General features: G+C 33.4%; 3 protein-coding genes across 3 annotated transcripts; 1 reads left to right on the top strand and 2 right to left on the bottom strand.

The window, feature by feature from the left end:
- Nucleotides 1-209: 209 nt before the first annotated feature.
- LOC120072177 (E3 ubiquitin-protein ligase ATL4) lies at nt 210-3,505 on the top strand. Its single transcript, XM_039024588.1, has one exon. The coding sequence runs from the start codon at nt 428-430 to the stop codon at nt 1,457-1,459; it is 1,032 nt and encodes a 343-aa protein (XP_038880516.1). The 5' UTR covers nt 210-427; the 3' UTR covers nt 1,460-3,505.
- Nucleotides 3,506-5,670: 2,165 nt separating this feature from the next.
- On the bottom strand, nt 5,671-8,752 carry LOC120072076 (10 kDa chaperonin 1, chloroplastic-like). The gene is made up of 7 exons (XM_039024497.1): nt 8,529-8,752; nt 8,352-8,413; nt 8,160-8,210; nt 7,971-8,036; nt 7,825-7,878; nt 7,329-7,358; nt 5,671-5,999 (listed from the first exon to the last, which is right to left on the bottom strand). The coding sequence occupies exons 1-7, from the start codon at nt 8,617-8,619 to the stop codon at nt 5,931-5,933; spliced, it is 423 nt and encodes a 140-aa protein (XP_038880425.1). The 5' UTR covers nt 8,620-8,752; the 3' UTR covers nt 5,671-5,930.
- An 867-nt stretch (nt 8,753-9,619) lies between these two features.
- On the bottom strand, nt 9,620-13,256 carry LOC120068164 (protein TRIGALACTOSYLDIACYLGLYCEROL 4, chloroplastic). The gene is made up of 5 exons (XM_039019873.1): nt 12,824-13,256; nt 11,544-11,793; nt 10,680-11,067; nt 10,227-10,531; nt 9,620-10,074 (listed from the first exon to the last, which is right to left on the bottom strand). The coding sequence occupies exons 1-5, from the start codon at nt 13,093-13,095 to the stop codon at nt 9,877-9,879; spliced, it is 1,413 nt and encodes a 470-aa protein (XP_038875801.1). The 5' UTR covers nt 13,096-13,256; the 3' UTR covers nt 9,620-9,876.
- Nucleotides 13,257-13,882: the final 626 nt, after the last annotated feature.

Genomic DNA, 13,882 nt, shown 5'->3' with positions numbered 1-13,882 from the left:
TAAAATTGAAATTATGAATTATCCTATGAGAGGAAAGATTTAGGAAAGAAACATTTTAGAAATGTTATTAAGAAAAGATAAGTAGTAATAATTTCCCTCCGACACACTCTCAGCTAAGCTTTGGACTCCGTATTGTTGTAATATATATTAGTATATATATATATATATATTTTCCTTTGCCAAAAAAGTAAAAATAAATAAATAAATAAAAGAAAATTACGTTACGTGTTGCTTGCCTTTCTCAATCCATTTATCACGTGCGTCTCACGTGTCTTCCACCAACTGAAATTCTCTCTCTTCCTTCCCTCAACTTAATGAAACCAAGAGACTGCCCAAAAAAACTGACCGCTCATTTACACCATTTACACTCTTTCCCTCTCCTCCATATTTTTTCCTCTCTCTCTCTAAAACTAGCAAATTTACTGCAATGGCATCTCCGCCGCCGCCACCATTGCCGGACGATTTTGGAGGCTCTGTCATTGATTATGTTTCATCTTCTCCTCCTCTTCCTCCGACACCGGCCGCGAGTCACTCTTCTTCGCTGAAGAATCTGAGTCCGAGCATCTTAATCATTCTTACGATTCTCGCTTTTACCGCTTTTGCTTCGGTCATTCTCTGCCTTGTTCTTCGGTACCTTAACCGGCGTTGTCTTCTCCGCCTCTCTGCTGTGCCGGGATCGTCATCGTCGTCGGCTGTTTCTAGTCGCCGCATCATTCCGGCAGAGCAAAATGCGGTTCGATGTACTAATTCCTTTTCTCCGATCGAAACCCTTCCTCTGTTTTCTTTCTCCTCCGTCACGCGCCGTTCTTCCACTGCTGCCGCCGATTGTGCTGTTTGTTTGTCGAAATTTGAGGCGGAAGATCAGCTTCGTCTTCTTCCGCTTTGTTGTCATGCTTTTCATGCTCAATGCGTCGATACTTGGCTTCAATCGAATCAGAGTTGTCCTCTTTGTCGCTCTGCTATTTTCGCCTCCGAATCTGATGTAATGAAGGCATCTATGGCTTCCTACGCGGCCGAAGGTCGCGCCGGAGACAGTTTTAGGCTCGAGATTGGCAGTATTAGCCGCAGGCAGGCTCCTTCTGACTCTGGTGAAGGAAGGCGATCCTATTCGATAGGATCATTCGAATATTTCGTGGAAGAAGATTCAGAAGTTAACTTCACTAATGCTCACCGGAGGAGCGTCTCTGATAAGGAGGACGTTGAAGCTCCTGTATCAGCTGCATCGGTAGAGCGAAGCCTAGCGGCGGAAGTGGGCTCCGGAAGAAATTGGCTGAAGGACTACGTGGATAGACTCTCCAATTCGGTATCATCTCGTGCACTGTCTTTCCGAGGCTCCGGCAGATTCTTCACCGGAAGTAGTCGACGGAGTGAGGTGACCATCGGCGGAGAATGGGAACAAGAGAACAGCCGCGTCGGCGAGGAAATAAGCGAGCTATTCCGATGGTTTTCAGGAGTATAATCGTAATTACATATAATTAACCCTAAACTCTACACGGCAGAGGATTTGCAATTTTTGGAAATTGGGTAATGGCCGGCCGATGGTACGCAAAATTTTCTTTTGCCTTATTGAACACGGACGGTCAAGATTCCTCTTCTTTTTGATCCTTTTGATTATGTCAACGGCTGAGATTAAAGCTGGTAATCCTGTGAATATATAATTTCACGATTTTACACCAAAATATTATTTTGTTGGCATTTAATCAAAAAGCTGAAAAAGATTGCTGAGATTTTTCTGTTCCTTCTTTCCTACAACCTCGTTTTGGCTTGGATTAAAGTAAATAAAAGTTTCCCATCGTGGCATTGAAGCTAATAAACTCATATTTTTAAAAAATATATATATTCCGTTCCCTATTTATTTATTTATTTTTCAAGTTTATATGAACTTATGTTGCAATTATTCATGAATTTTTACTGTATTATAAACGAATTATGGTGTAAAATCTTGTTGATATGTAATGAATGATTTTGTGGGAATCATTGCTTTGCTTGTTTGTTGAAATTGTTAGCCAAAAAAAGAAAAGAAAAGAAGGAAAAAATAGGAAAGTGAATTGCTGAAAATAAAGAGGCCAAGATTATAGGTGCCTCTCGAGCTTTCTGAGATTCTTGCTACTTGTAAGAGGTAAACAAAATCTCTCTCTCTCTCTCTCTTTCTTTCTTTGGGTTTTGATTTATTTCTCCATTGTTTTTCTTTTTGAGAATGTGCCCTGTTTGTTATGATGAATTATAGGTCTTATTTGTGAATACAAGAAGACTCATTGTTCTTGTTTCTTAACAAATAGGAATATTCTTCAGGCTACTTTTTTCATGGAAAAAGAATTTTAGTTTCTTTAATTTTCTAAAAGAAAAAACTGTCCATCAAATACTTTAAACATATATTATCAAATGTTGTAAAATAGTTTTTAATTGGTTAAATTACAAGAAGTTTATAAAATGTTTGGTAGGTTTATGAACTACCAATTTTGTATTTAATAAGTGACCGATCTATTTTATTTAAATTTTATGTCTAATAAACCCCCAAGTTCAAAACTAAATTGACTAAATTTGTAATTTTAAAAATTTACCGTTTCTAATCCTATGACATTTCATGTTTCTAGATCTAAGTAGGAGATTTGAAATCTATACTTGCCACTTAATAAAAGAAAATTGAAAGTTCTTTTATTGAGAAATAGGGGAAGAATAATTTTAACCTATTATAATAATTATTATGGGTTGTATGTTGTCAATTAAATTAAATTTATTGACCAACATGAAACTTATACAGTCGATTTGAGGTTAGATATTCGATTCATCATCTCACATATTGTTAAAAAAAAAAAAAAAAAAAAAAAAAATCAGCATTGTAGAAATTTCTCTCTCGATATAATTCCAAAAGAAATTAATTAGAAGTAGAAAATAAACCAAGTACATTATTCGAATAATGAATAAAGTAAAAATATGTATTATATTATATGGTTGACAAATTTGATGTCAATGGGGGAGTTTGGTTGAAAGCAGAAAGTAAAATAGAAGTCACATCTCATCCACTTATTCTGCTATAAGCCATGTGAGATTGGGTTTCCAAATTTCCTAATGGGAAATGGCCTTCTTACATTAAAAAAGAATAAAGAAGTTTTCATATGGTGTTTGATTGGATTTGGAAATTTCTAATTTGTGAAAACAAACAGGTCACACAATCAAATGAAATGTTTTTTTTTTTGGGAACACAAATTTTATTGTTTATTAAAGCAAAATAATAATAATAATAATAATAATAATAAGTGGGAAAATGAATGTTTGGTGACTGGTTTTTTAGAAGTTAAAGGGGGAAAAAGTAGTTGAATTGGGACAGTTAGTTTGGATTTGGAAAACAATACAAGCTGGCTACCTGTTTTTCCTCTGCAAATACCACAGCTTCCAATTTCCTGTTTTTCTGTCTCTCCCTCTTATTTATAATCCCAAAAATGGAGTTTCTATTCTCAACAATTATAATATATCCCCATTCCTTTAAAAAAAAAAAAAAAAAAAACCCTAAAGTTGAAAGAACATTTGTGCAATCTAGAAGTTTGAAATTCATGCAAATTTAGACCTCGTTGGATAATAATTTCATTTTTGAAAATTAAGTCTATTTCCTCCTTTTTTTTTTTTAACAATAATTTACATATTTATTAAGTACAATGGTTGAATCCTTAACCAAATTCTAAAAAGAAAACAAAATTTCAAAAACTACATTTTTTTAGTTTTCAATTTTTGGTTAGTTTCTTAAGCTACTAGTAAAAAGTAAATAATAATAAAGAAATTTATTAGTAAAAATAGTGTCTATAAGTTTAATTTTCAAAAACAAAAAACAAAAAACAAAAAACCAAATATTACTAAATGGGACTTTAATTTTCTAAATTAGTTTTTCTTTTCAATGATTAATAACATAAAATTAGTGATTTTTTTTTTTTTAAAACATCATTTTTTTTAAATGCACGTCTTTTTCCAGCACACTTCAACTACAAAAAATAATAATAATAGTAATAACAATAATAATAATAAATAAATAAATACATAAATCAACGATGCATCTAAAGATATATATATATATATATAATTTCATCTAAATTCTAAACTTGTTTTTGGTATTCCAAAACCTACGATAAAATAGAATAATAGGAGAAACAAAAGAATATATTTTAGAATGTAGGACCCAAATGCCAAGATTGGGTAATCCTATCCATTAGATGAATTTGAATACGTTGAAAAGGATGACTAAATACCTCCAGAAATGGTACCGGTATCAGTGACGTCATCTTTCCGGTGGTTGTGTTTGCTCCAGCAGTCACAATTATCCAATCACATTTTGACAAATTTATAAGTAAAGTTGCAGATGTTTAAATTCATAATTAGGGATGTTTGTGAATCAAGTATAATTGAGGTTATTATTATTATTATTATTATTTTTAGATAGGACCATTATCCAATAATGTATATAGAACCAAAAAAAAAAAAAAAAAGGAAAAGAAAAGGAGGTTGTATGATGAACAAATCCACATGCAAATAAAGTAATTAAGTCAATTGGGGGAATTTCGTATATATTATAAATAAGGAACCACGCAAATTATAAACCACATAACTAACATTAAGAATTTGTTAGATCTGAGAGATTTGACTTGGATTTTGTTAATCGTTTTACACAACCACATGAATCATGGTTTTGATCTTTTGTATTTGAAAAGTTCTAAAATAAAATTACCTGCCTAATCACATTACTTTTTTCGATCAAATCATTACTAAAAGGATAGACTTTTATGAAGAACAAACAAAAATTAAAGGGGGGTTTTGACTGATGATTTTGAGAGGTAAAAGACTTTTACTATATAACTATTTTGTATTTTGTTTTTAATTTTCTGTTTTAAAAACTTAAGCTTACATACACTTTAAAAAAAAAATGATTTATGATTTTTCTTTTTTTCGAAAATTAAACCTATAGATATTCCTTGAACCTTTAAATTTCTTACTTAGTAATCTATTTTTTTTTTACCAATAATTTAAAAAATCAAGAAAAAGTTTGTTTTTGTTTTTAAAATTTAACTAATAATTCAATTATCGTACTTAAGAAATATGAAAATCATTCTAAAAAATAGAGAGGGCTTAGTTTTTAAAAACAAAAAACAAAATGGTTATCAAACGAAGCCTTAATTGTTAGGTTAAATTATTATCAAACATAGGGACTATGTATGAAGTCTTATCAAATCATAAGAACTAAATTCTAACTTTTAGAACCATAGGAACTAAACTCTAGCTTCTTCCAAATCATAGAGACCAAATTCGTAACTTAACCTTATTATTATTACTTAATTTTTAAATTATACAAAGAAATAAATTTTATTCATTTATTTTTTATTTTTTATGAAAGAAAACTATCATAACCAAAATTAAAGAGAGACATTAGCCCCTATAAAAGTAGGGTCATAGGACATGATCCCTACAAATTGAAATTAAAGAACCCACATGAGAAATAAGGTTTATTGAGTCATGTTACTTAGGTGTGGTGAGATTCAACCACCAAAATTTATAGAGCTATGAGATTAGCAAACTATTCATAAATCAATAGTAGACTCAACTTCATAAACCTAGACTATACAAACTTTAACCTATATAGACAGTTTGAAAGTTACATTTCAAAAAGGTTTTATATTTTCTAGGATGGAAAAATGTAAAAGAAATATTTGCATAACTATTTCATTCTTGTTTTTCTTTCAAGGTTGAGTAATTTTTTTAAAAATAATATTAGGTATTCTTCCTAATGAGAATAACTAACATCTTTATACAAGTCACACAGATCAATAAAAACATAAATGAATTTCAGATAATGCAGAAGCAATAAGCAAATGACAATCAGGAAAGAGAACTGATCTGAGTGAAAACAATTGATGTGAATCTGCATTGTAGTGTTGGAGGAAGCTTGTCTACTCAACCACAGCTAACAAATCACCAGCTTTACAGAAGCAGTGCTTAGCATCTGTGCCCAAATCCACCTGAACAAACCACCACCACCAACATTCACAATCAATCTATTACAACATATTATATAATTGAGGGGGGATTCATCATCAAAATATTGAATGTGTTCGCCAATCTGAACATAACTCGCAATCACCATCCTAGAGGTTGATGGTTTCATATTTACATATATTGGTTGTGTTCAAATATACATTTGTTTGTCACATGCGTAACAATGAATAACAAAGTTATAACTGTGCTACCAACAATTCTAACTACTTAGCAGTCTTTTAAGAAGCCCACCCGAGTGGTATGTGCCTAAGCACAAGGCGCAAGACTTGAGCTTGGGATTCTTTCATTATTATTAAAAAAATAGTAATAATTAGGATTTTTCCTTCTTCATTCATTTGAAAAAAACAAAATCAAATTTACCAAGTCTAAATGTAATTTTGTTTGTGTTCAGGGTTTTTTTTTGTCTACTTCAATTACGTTTTCTTCTTTATGCAGTAATTTTATATACAATGAGCTAAAAAAAGAGCCCACACTTTTTTTTTTTTTTTTTTTGCGCGTTACGGTTAAGCTCCGGAAGACTGTAGCCCTTTATTGTGCCTTGATTTTTTTAAAAAAAACTACGTAAAGTAAAATTAAGAGGCTATGATGTTTTCATCCCATGATTTAACATGTTAGAAACCACATTAAATTCATTGTTTTCGTTTCGGAATCCGAAATGAAGAGAAGTAGAACATGTATGCAGGGAAAGCAGAAAATTGAACATGAATAGACTTCATGACATGAGTGGGAGGGTCAGCTAACATACACGATACAAGTTAGAAGATAAAAGTTCCAAGGATGCATAGCCAAAAGTAGCCAGCTTGACAAACATTTTTCCTAGAAACATATCTAGTACTTATGGCCCTGCAGCTAGAGTCTTGATATATTTTTCTAACGAGGCACTAATGACCATCTTACATCAATCGCATATACAATAAGAATGACAGTATTCAGCGAAATACTTGATATCCCCAAGAAATTAGCTTATAGGCAAAATGCTAAACATTAGAAACTTATGCCATAAATATAATTTTAGTATATTCAAAGTTGTAAGGATGTAATTGTTTAGGACAATTGTTCAAACGTTAAAATAAAAGTATGTAATTCAAACCTTTCCTCTAACCAGTTGAGCTATGTCAATTTTTTGACACCCTTAATAATCAAAGATATATGGTTAAAAACCTACATCTGCCTGCATTCTTAATTGCAGCACAGTTGTAGTAACCAATATATAATTGTGAAGGAAAATTGGACCATACAATTGATAGAATATTGAAGCCAATAAGATAACTCCACCAAACTAAACAACTTACCTCATAAGCATTCATGTCGGATAAAAGAACCTGCAAGGTAGTAGACATTTGCTCCTCTTAGACAAAAACAAATCCCAAAAGTTTGCATGATAATAAGAGTGGATTTAGCACGATTTTGGAAAATAAATAATGTTCTAAGCTAACTAGCCAAATAGCTAAAAAAACATGTTTAGGGCATTTGGATTGCGAGAAAAAAGTGTTTTTCAAAAAACTCATTTATGGTTGCTAAATGCTCTATATTTTTTTTTTTAAATGACTTATTTTTTAAATTAAACACTTGAAAATGCATTCCAAATACAAAGTTACTTAGCTGCAAGAGTTTTTGAAAATTTTAAAAGCGCTACAAAAACCATTTAAAAGTACAATCTAAAAGTGCTTATTAAAAAAACTGCTTCCCTTAATAAAAGCACTAACAACTCACCATTACTTGAGAAAAACCAAATTTATGGAACAAAATTACAGCTTGAAAATTAGCTAAATTAAAATCCTCAATTACCTTCTTTCCAGGTGCAATATCATTTCCTCCAACGTCTGTTCCAACGGATAGAATCTGACAAAAACATAATATGGATTATCAAACACATTCTGTCACAGGAATAAATACAGAGAAAATTGCAACTGTAGTAGAAGGATTTTCCTCACCTCTCCCACAAGATATCGCTCAAATTTGACAGCTGATTTAGGCAGCAAAACTCCACCAGCTGATTTCTGCCGCAGTATAAAATATGTCAAATTTTTGGAACTTGTTACAGTTTTCAATCCATCAAACAACTTCTACGAGTTACAGAATTCGAAACATTCATTCGCCATTTTTGTTGAGCGTAAGCTTACCTCAGGAAGCTCCTCAAGACGGACGAGAACTCTATCAGCTTGAGGAACCACCTGAAATCCACAAGCATAAAAGAATGTCAAGAATAAGAATGGAAATCAAGTCCACGAGTTCAATAACACATAAGAAAGAAAGGACGGAAAAAAAATCTCAAAACGCAGAAGAGATTTCGGGAGAAAAAGAGAGAAAATTACTTTCGCAGGCTCCAATTTCTTAGAAATTGCGCTGACTTTCAAAGTGCTACTTCGCAATCCTCCTATCCAAAACTCAAGAAGAAAAATCATCCAGAAATTCAGAAGACGGACTGCGACAGAAATTGATCGAGAAAAGAAAATGCAACAATCTATCAATGGAGTTACTCCTCAGCTTACCGATTATTAGTCGCCGTGCAGATACGGAAGGTGAATTAGGCCTGTTGATAGAGAGTTTTGGCACTGTGACGAACGTAGACGCCATCGCCATGAATCTAGACGAAGAAGCAAAGCTCTGAGTGAATCGAATGAGGTGAGCGGGAGAAACGTTTTCGCGAGGTAAGAGAAATTCTAGAGCCTTCTTAATTCTAACGAACTACAAATTAGAAGTGAGGACCAAAAGCTGAAGTGGCAGACTGTTAGGTTCAACCTAAGGTCATATTGGTACGAGTATTTTTGGAGTTCTAAAAAGTAAAACGTGTCTTGTTAAGAGTGGACAATATTATACTATTTTAGAGATCGATCGAGTTTTTGATGTCCTCATCGATACAACGAGATTTTGTAGTTTTGCTTTGATGTTAATATTCATATGCCAAACCGAGCATAATTTAATTAGCATACCAGTGTCTTAGTAATAAAAAAGTATGTGGTTTGAATCTCATATCCTTAATTGTACTTTAAAAAAATAAATCATAAGCTATGAAATTGTAGTATTAAGAAGTCAATAATTAGAAATGGACAATTTGAGAAAGATTTTGTAGTTCGAGTTTATATATAATTTAGTTATTATATATTTATTTATATCTCGGGATAAATTTCTAATTGAGATAAATTTATACAAAAAGTAAAAAATGTCAAAAGTGTTTGAAAATTCACTTTATTTATATATATTTATTTATACTGTATTTAAAATGTAAGGGAATAAAATTGATCAAAATGTAAAACTCATAATAAGATGGTCGAAAATGAGATGAGATTGTATGTATCATACAGCGAAAAAGTATCAATGTCTGAATATCGGTCGAGAATAGATTACTCGAACGAATGTGATGAAGAACATGGATGGTATAAAGTGGTAAATTGCCTGTTTTGCATGTTAATACTCGAACGAACAAAATAATAAAGGAAATGTCCAATTTCGAGAGGATTTGACGTGACTCCGAGCAAACGACATGTTGATTCATCCATTTCTGCAGCTGCAATGCAGAAAGATGCCTTTACTATTGAATTATGAAACTGATCCTGATGGAATGAAGATTCAAAGAGAAGACTAGGAACAAAGAACAGCCCAACTTTTTGCTGCAAGTTCAATAATTTCAGATGCCCATATTTTTTGAGCAACTAATGTGTGACATAAACAAGTACAGCACTAGTATATTCTACATCTGCAAGAGTTGTGCAACACTAAATAAATGGGAAGAAAGGGCTCATCAAGTGCTAAACTAACTCTATATAAGCCGATTTCATTGTCAAAAGGCAAGAATTGAACGCATCAACCGAACTCTAACCGAAATTAATGATGTCAAAGTCAAAACTCAAACAGGCGCAACTCGACCATTCCTTCTTTCCTTTGGGGAGAATACCAGAAAACAGCTTTGCCTGATTGAAGAAGCCTAAATGAATAATTTAAGCTGTATATTGTGTTCTCGATATGGGGACCGTGCTTGCCAGAGGCAGAATCGAGCATAAGCCTGGAATCTACACGGAAGACAATCGGACCAGCGACCTGCAGATAACATTTCTTCTTAACATCATTCATGTCTTTTGAAGCGTGGTTTAAATAAATGAACTCTTATCTTGAGTTTTAGTTTGTGAACTGATATTTTCTATATGAATAGGGACCTGAACTGGTATCACAAAGCTAAAAGATACTTTTACCTGTTGTTGAAAGACCAAATTGAGTCTGGGGGAAGATTTTGATCTCTCAAGATCATCAACAGATTTCTTGAAACCACGAAAAACTCTTTTGGCAAACCCTGAAGCTGATGAAATATCTAAACGAGCATCTATCCTCGTAAGGTCACCAAATTGCTTTTTAAATCTCCCATGTTGGAAAGTATAGCAAATCGAACCAAAAAGATCAGCATTCAATGGACTTCTTTTCTTATGGCCCATAGTTAAGTTTCCATCTCCATTGGACCCAGCCGTGTCGTTGCCTCCAAACCAAGAGCTAAAAGTGCCACCTGATGTGCAAACACTAGATATGAAACAAGCAAGCTATGATGTGTATTTTGAAATAACGCTTTTGAATTGTCGTGCATGTAGAGGGTCAGAGAGGAGTAGGACACACGCATATAGTGGAAACCAAAATTTAGAAAGCGGTAGACCAACCGATGATTCCAGATATGGCAGCATGAGGTTCTTTAAGGCGCACGTCATATGATGGCTTCCAATACCATTCCCTCTTGTCTGTCTTCTCTATCAAGTCTTGCTTCCTTTCTTTTACCCTCCAAAGGTACCTGTTCTTTTCAAAAGAGAATGCAGCCTTTGCACATAATCCAGGCATAAGAGCAAGAGGTGGATCATTGCTATTGGTAGAATTAAGAGCACGGGGAATGCCACCATTCTTATGCAACCCAACTCGGTATCGCAACCCAGATTCGGACTTAAGAGATGAAAGATCCAAAGATATAGACTCGGGCACATCCCAATACTGACCTTTATGATCAATAAAGAGCTCTGGCCAAGCCGCATCCACGTTTATATCATGATGAGGAAGCTGCAGACAAAGGTGGCAAGCAATAAGGTTTCTGAATACAATTAAAGGAAAATAAAGCAAGCAAAAAATTTTCACTGAATTGAAGTAGCAATATAATTCAATCTTTTGCAGTCAGGCAAAATAAGTGTCTGCTATGGAACGATATAATCCTTAAAATGTTTCAAATGCTAAATATAATGCTGACTTTAAAAAAACAATAATTTGAAGCTTAAGAATTTTAGGACATGTAGCTTACCCAGCAAATATAAAATGTAAACACCAAAATGAGTATGACTCAACTGGCATAGTATTTGTACTATTAACCTAAGTTCAATTCTCCCAGGCCACATATTGTCAAAAAAAAAAAAAAAAGGTAAAATGCATACCAAATATCAGCCCTTCATAATTTTTATTATTTAAAGAACCTGATGAAAAGCATCTCTCTCTCTTTTCCTATAGTTATCATTTAATGTAACTTAGATGACTACACTGGTCACCTTGTGGTAAAACATCGCTTTGTGGCGACACCCTTTCCTCTCACCATGCGCTTCTGTGCTGACATATACAGATGAAAATGGATTAGGAGAAAACTGAGAGCATAGTCCATACGTATAGAGTGACTTGTCCAGAAACTGTCTAGCAACATCTTTCAAGACAGGGAGCTCAAGGCTGTCCGCAGCAGAAAGTTCAGCTTTTATAGAAGATATCAGTTTCTTTGGACGAAATTGGCCAATCAGTCCAACCCACCTAGAAGTGTAAAGATTCCATAAGATAATACATCTGAAATTTGCGAAATCGATTGCAAATGAAATCTAAACAATGTCAGAGGTAAATAGTCATGTTGGACTTTTTTCCTTCAAAAAAAAATTTGTTTAGACGAATGAGAAAGCCAAAATTTCAATTCTCTGTGAAAATACCAATGCTGAAACCAGAAGGACATGTGATTGAAGGCCACAATTAGTGGATGTATGTCCTAAGAAACATTTCGAGAATGAAGGACTTAAATTGTAAGTTATCATTGGTGTGACCAAATTATAAAGCTAAGGTGAAGTTAGGAAAACAAAACTTAGGTCTGCATAGAAACAGGGTAATATCTAAGGTATGGTTTTGGTTTTGGTAAGTGAAATATGGTAGTTTGGAATAGAGAAGAACACTCTCCAATGATCCCTAACCCCTTTCTTCATGAGTAACATTGGGTTCTGTCAGTATGTTCATCATGAGTTGATAATCTGATAGTAGAATAATGTTTGTAAATATGTAAGCAACTTAATTGTGATGGAACAAAGTATAAATAATTAAACGACAAAATTAAGCCTTGTTTGATAACCATTAGGCCTATAATGCCAAGAAAATTTCAAAGAAGCAAACAAGATAAAATATACACTAGAAGTATGGAACTGAATTAGGGTGTAACATTACTAATTGAAAACTGCAAGTAAATTTAAGCACTGAAAACACCAGGAATCAACATTATCAATGACGGGCCCCCGAAAAAAAAAAAAAACGCTGTAGCAGGTGATAAAAGAACTGTTAAAGTATAAAGAAATAACCTACCCTAACCAAGGAACATACGATCACAAAGCTCAAATATCTAAACAAACACCAAAAGATTCAATGAGGCTAAGTTCATTTCTGAATTTCGATAAGTTTTTCCTGTAGTTGATTATTACAATAGCAAATGCAACTACTTTTCCCTATGATTTTCAGAGGAGTCAAACAATCGACATTATCGCTAACCAAAGAGATGGGGAAGAAGCCATTGCTAATTGCTACTCACCAATCAGCCGCGGGCAACCTAAACAAGAGCGACTGAAGAGAAAAGGAACCTAACTCCTTCTGTGAAGAGGGAGAGTATGAAGGAATAATTCCGAGAGGAAATCCATTGCCGAGGAGGGAGATTTGCTGAATCCGCAGGCTACGGCTGGCTCGAGCTCCATCGAGGGGAAATGGTTCACCGGGTACGGCCTTGGCGGTTCCGGCGAGGGTTTGAGGGGAAGAAATGTTCAAATCCCAGAAGGCGGAATCCATGGCGGTCCTGAGGTACGCCATTGATGCCTTTCTTAGAAGCTCGGAAAGAATAGGGTCGCAGGCTGGCTATGGGTTTAGCTTCTCCCCTTATCCGTTGCTGTCTCTTGCATTTTTGGAAGTTTTCTTGCCAGTGTCTACTGTTTTTAATTTCTCGGAGGGTTTTTCTTCGACTTTCTTTTTCTTTTTCCTTTTTTTTTTTTTCTCTAATACATAGAGTTTGGCATATGCTTTTAGTTCCTTGTCTCCAAAAAAAAAAAAAAAAAAAAAAAAAACTTTTATTTCCTATGTATATATATCGATTTAACCCTCCAATAGTTTAAAATTTTAAGATGCGATTGACCTTCTTAATTAACGTGATTGATATTTATTAAAAATAAGACTATGATTAAAAAGATTCGAATTAAGGCGTAATTATGTACAAGATTGATATTTATTAAAGATAAGACTACGACTAAAAAGATTCGAATTAAGGCGTAATTAGTTACATGTACATTTGCATGTCAATTAAACTATGTTGTTTTAGCTTTTTTATTATTTTTATTATTATTAAAACAAATAAACTTTTTCGGGTGAACATGTAATTAAATTTAAAAATTGTGCTTCTTTTCACTCTCTTTTTTTCCTTTATTTTTTTAAAGCAAAAAAAAAGTATCTTAAAACTAAAGAGAGTCATACACACAAGTCTTCTCAATCAATCAAGCAATCCCAGAGAATCCTTACTAATTTCTTCAAAAAAGAAGAAAAGAGACTTACAAGACTAACTCCAAGATTGTCGAAAGTGACTATTGCACAAGAAAGTTGTGAATCG

The sequence above is a fragment of the Benincasa hispida genome, chromosome 1 (assembly GCF_009727055.1).
Source record: "Benincasa hispida cultivar B227 chromosome 1, ASM972705v1, whole genome shotgun sequence".
NCBI classification, from domain to species: Eukaryota; Viridiplantae; Streptophyta; class Magnoliopsida; order Cucurbitales; family Cucurbitaceae; genus Benincasa; species Benincasa hispida.
Note: the sequence above shows the minus strand (reverse complement) of the source record. Positions and strands in the feature narration are given on the sequence as shown.

Coding starts and splice junctions, on each gene's coding strand:
- LOC120072177 (XM_039024588.1), top strand. CDS start 428: ATGGCATCTCCGCCGCCGCCACCATTGCCGGACGATTTTGGAGGCTCT.
- LOC120072076 (XM_039024497.1), bottom strand. CDS start 8,619: ATGGCGATGGCGTCTACGTTCGTCACAGTGCCAAAACTCTCTATCAAC. Junction 8,211..8,351: donor AGAAATTGGAGCCTGCGAAA/GTAATTTTCTCT, acceptor TGTGGATTTCAG/GTGGTTCCTCAAGCTGATAG. Junction 6,000..7,328: donor CCGACATGAATGCTTATGAG/GTAAGTTGTTTA, acceptor TGGTTTGTTCAG/GTGGATTTGGGCACAGATGC.
- LOC120068164 (XM_039019873.1), bottom strand. CDS start 13,095: ATGGCGTACCTCAGGACCGCCATGGATTCCGCCTTCTGGGATTTGAAC. Junction 11,794..12,823: donor AGGTTGCCCGCGGCTGATTG/GTGAGTAGCAAT, acceptor TTACACTTCTAG/GTGGGTTGGACTGATTGGCC. Junction 11,068..11,543: donor AAGCGATGTTTTACCACAAG/GTGACCAGTGTA, acceptor CTTTGTCTGCAG/CTTCCTCATCATGATATAAA.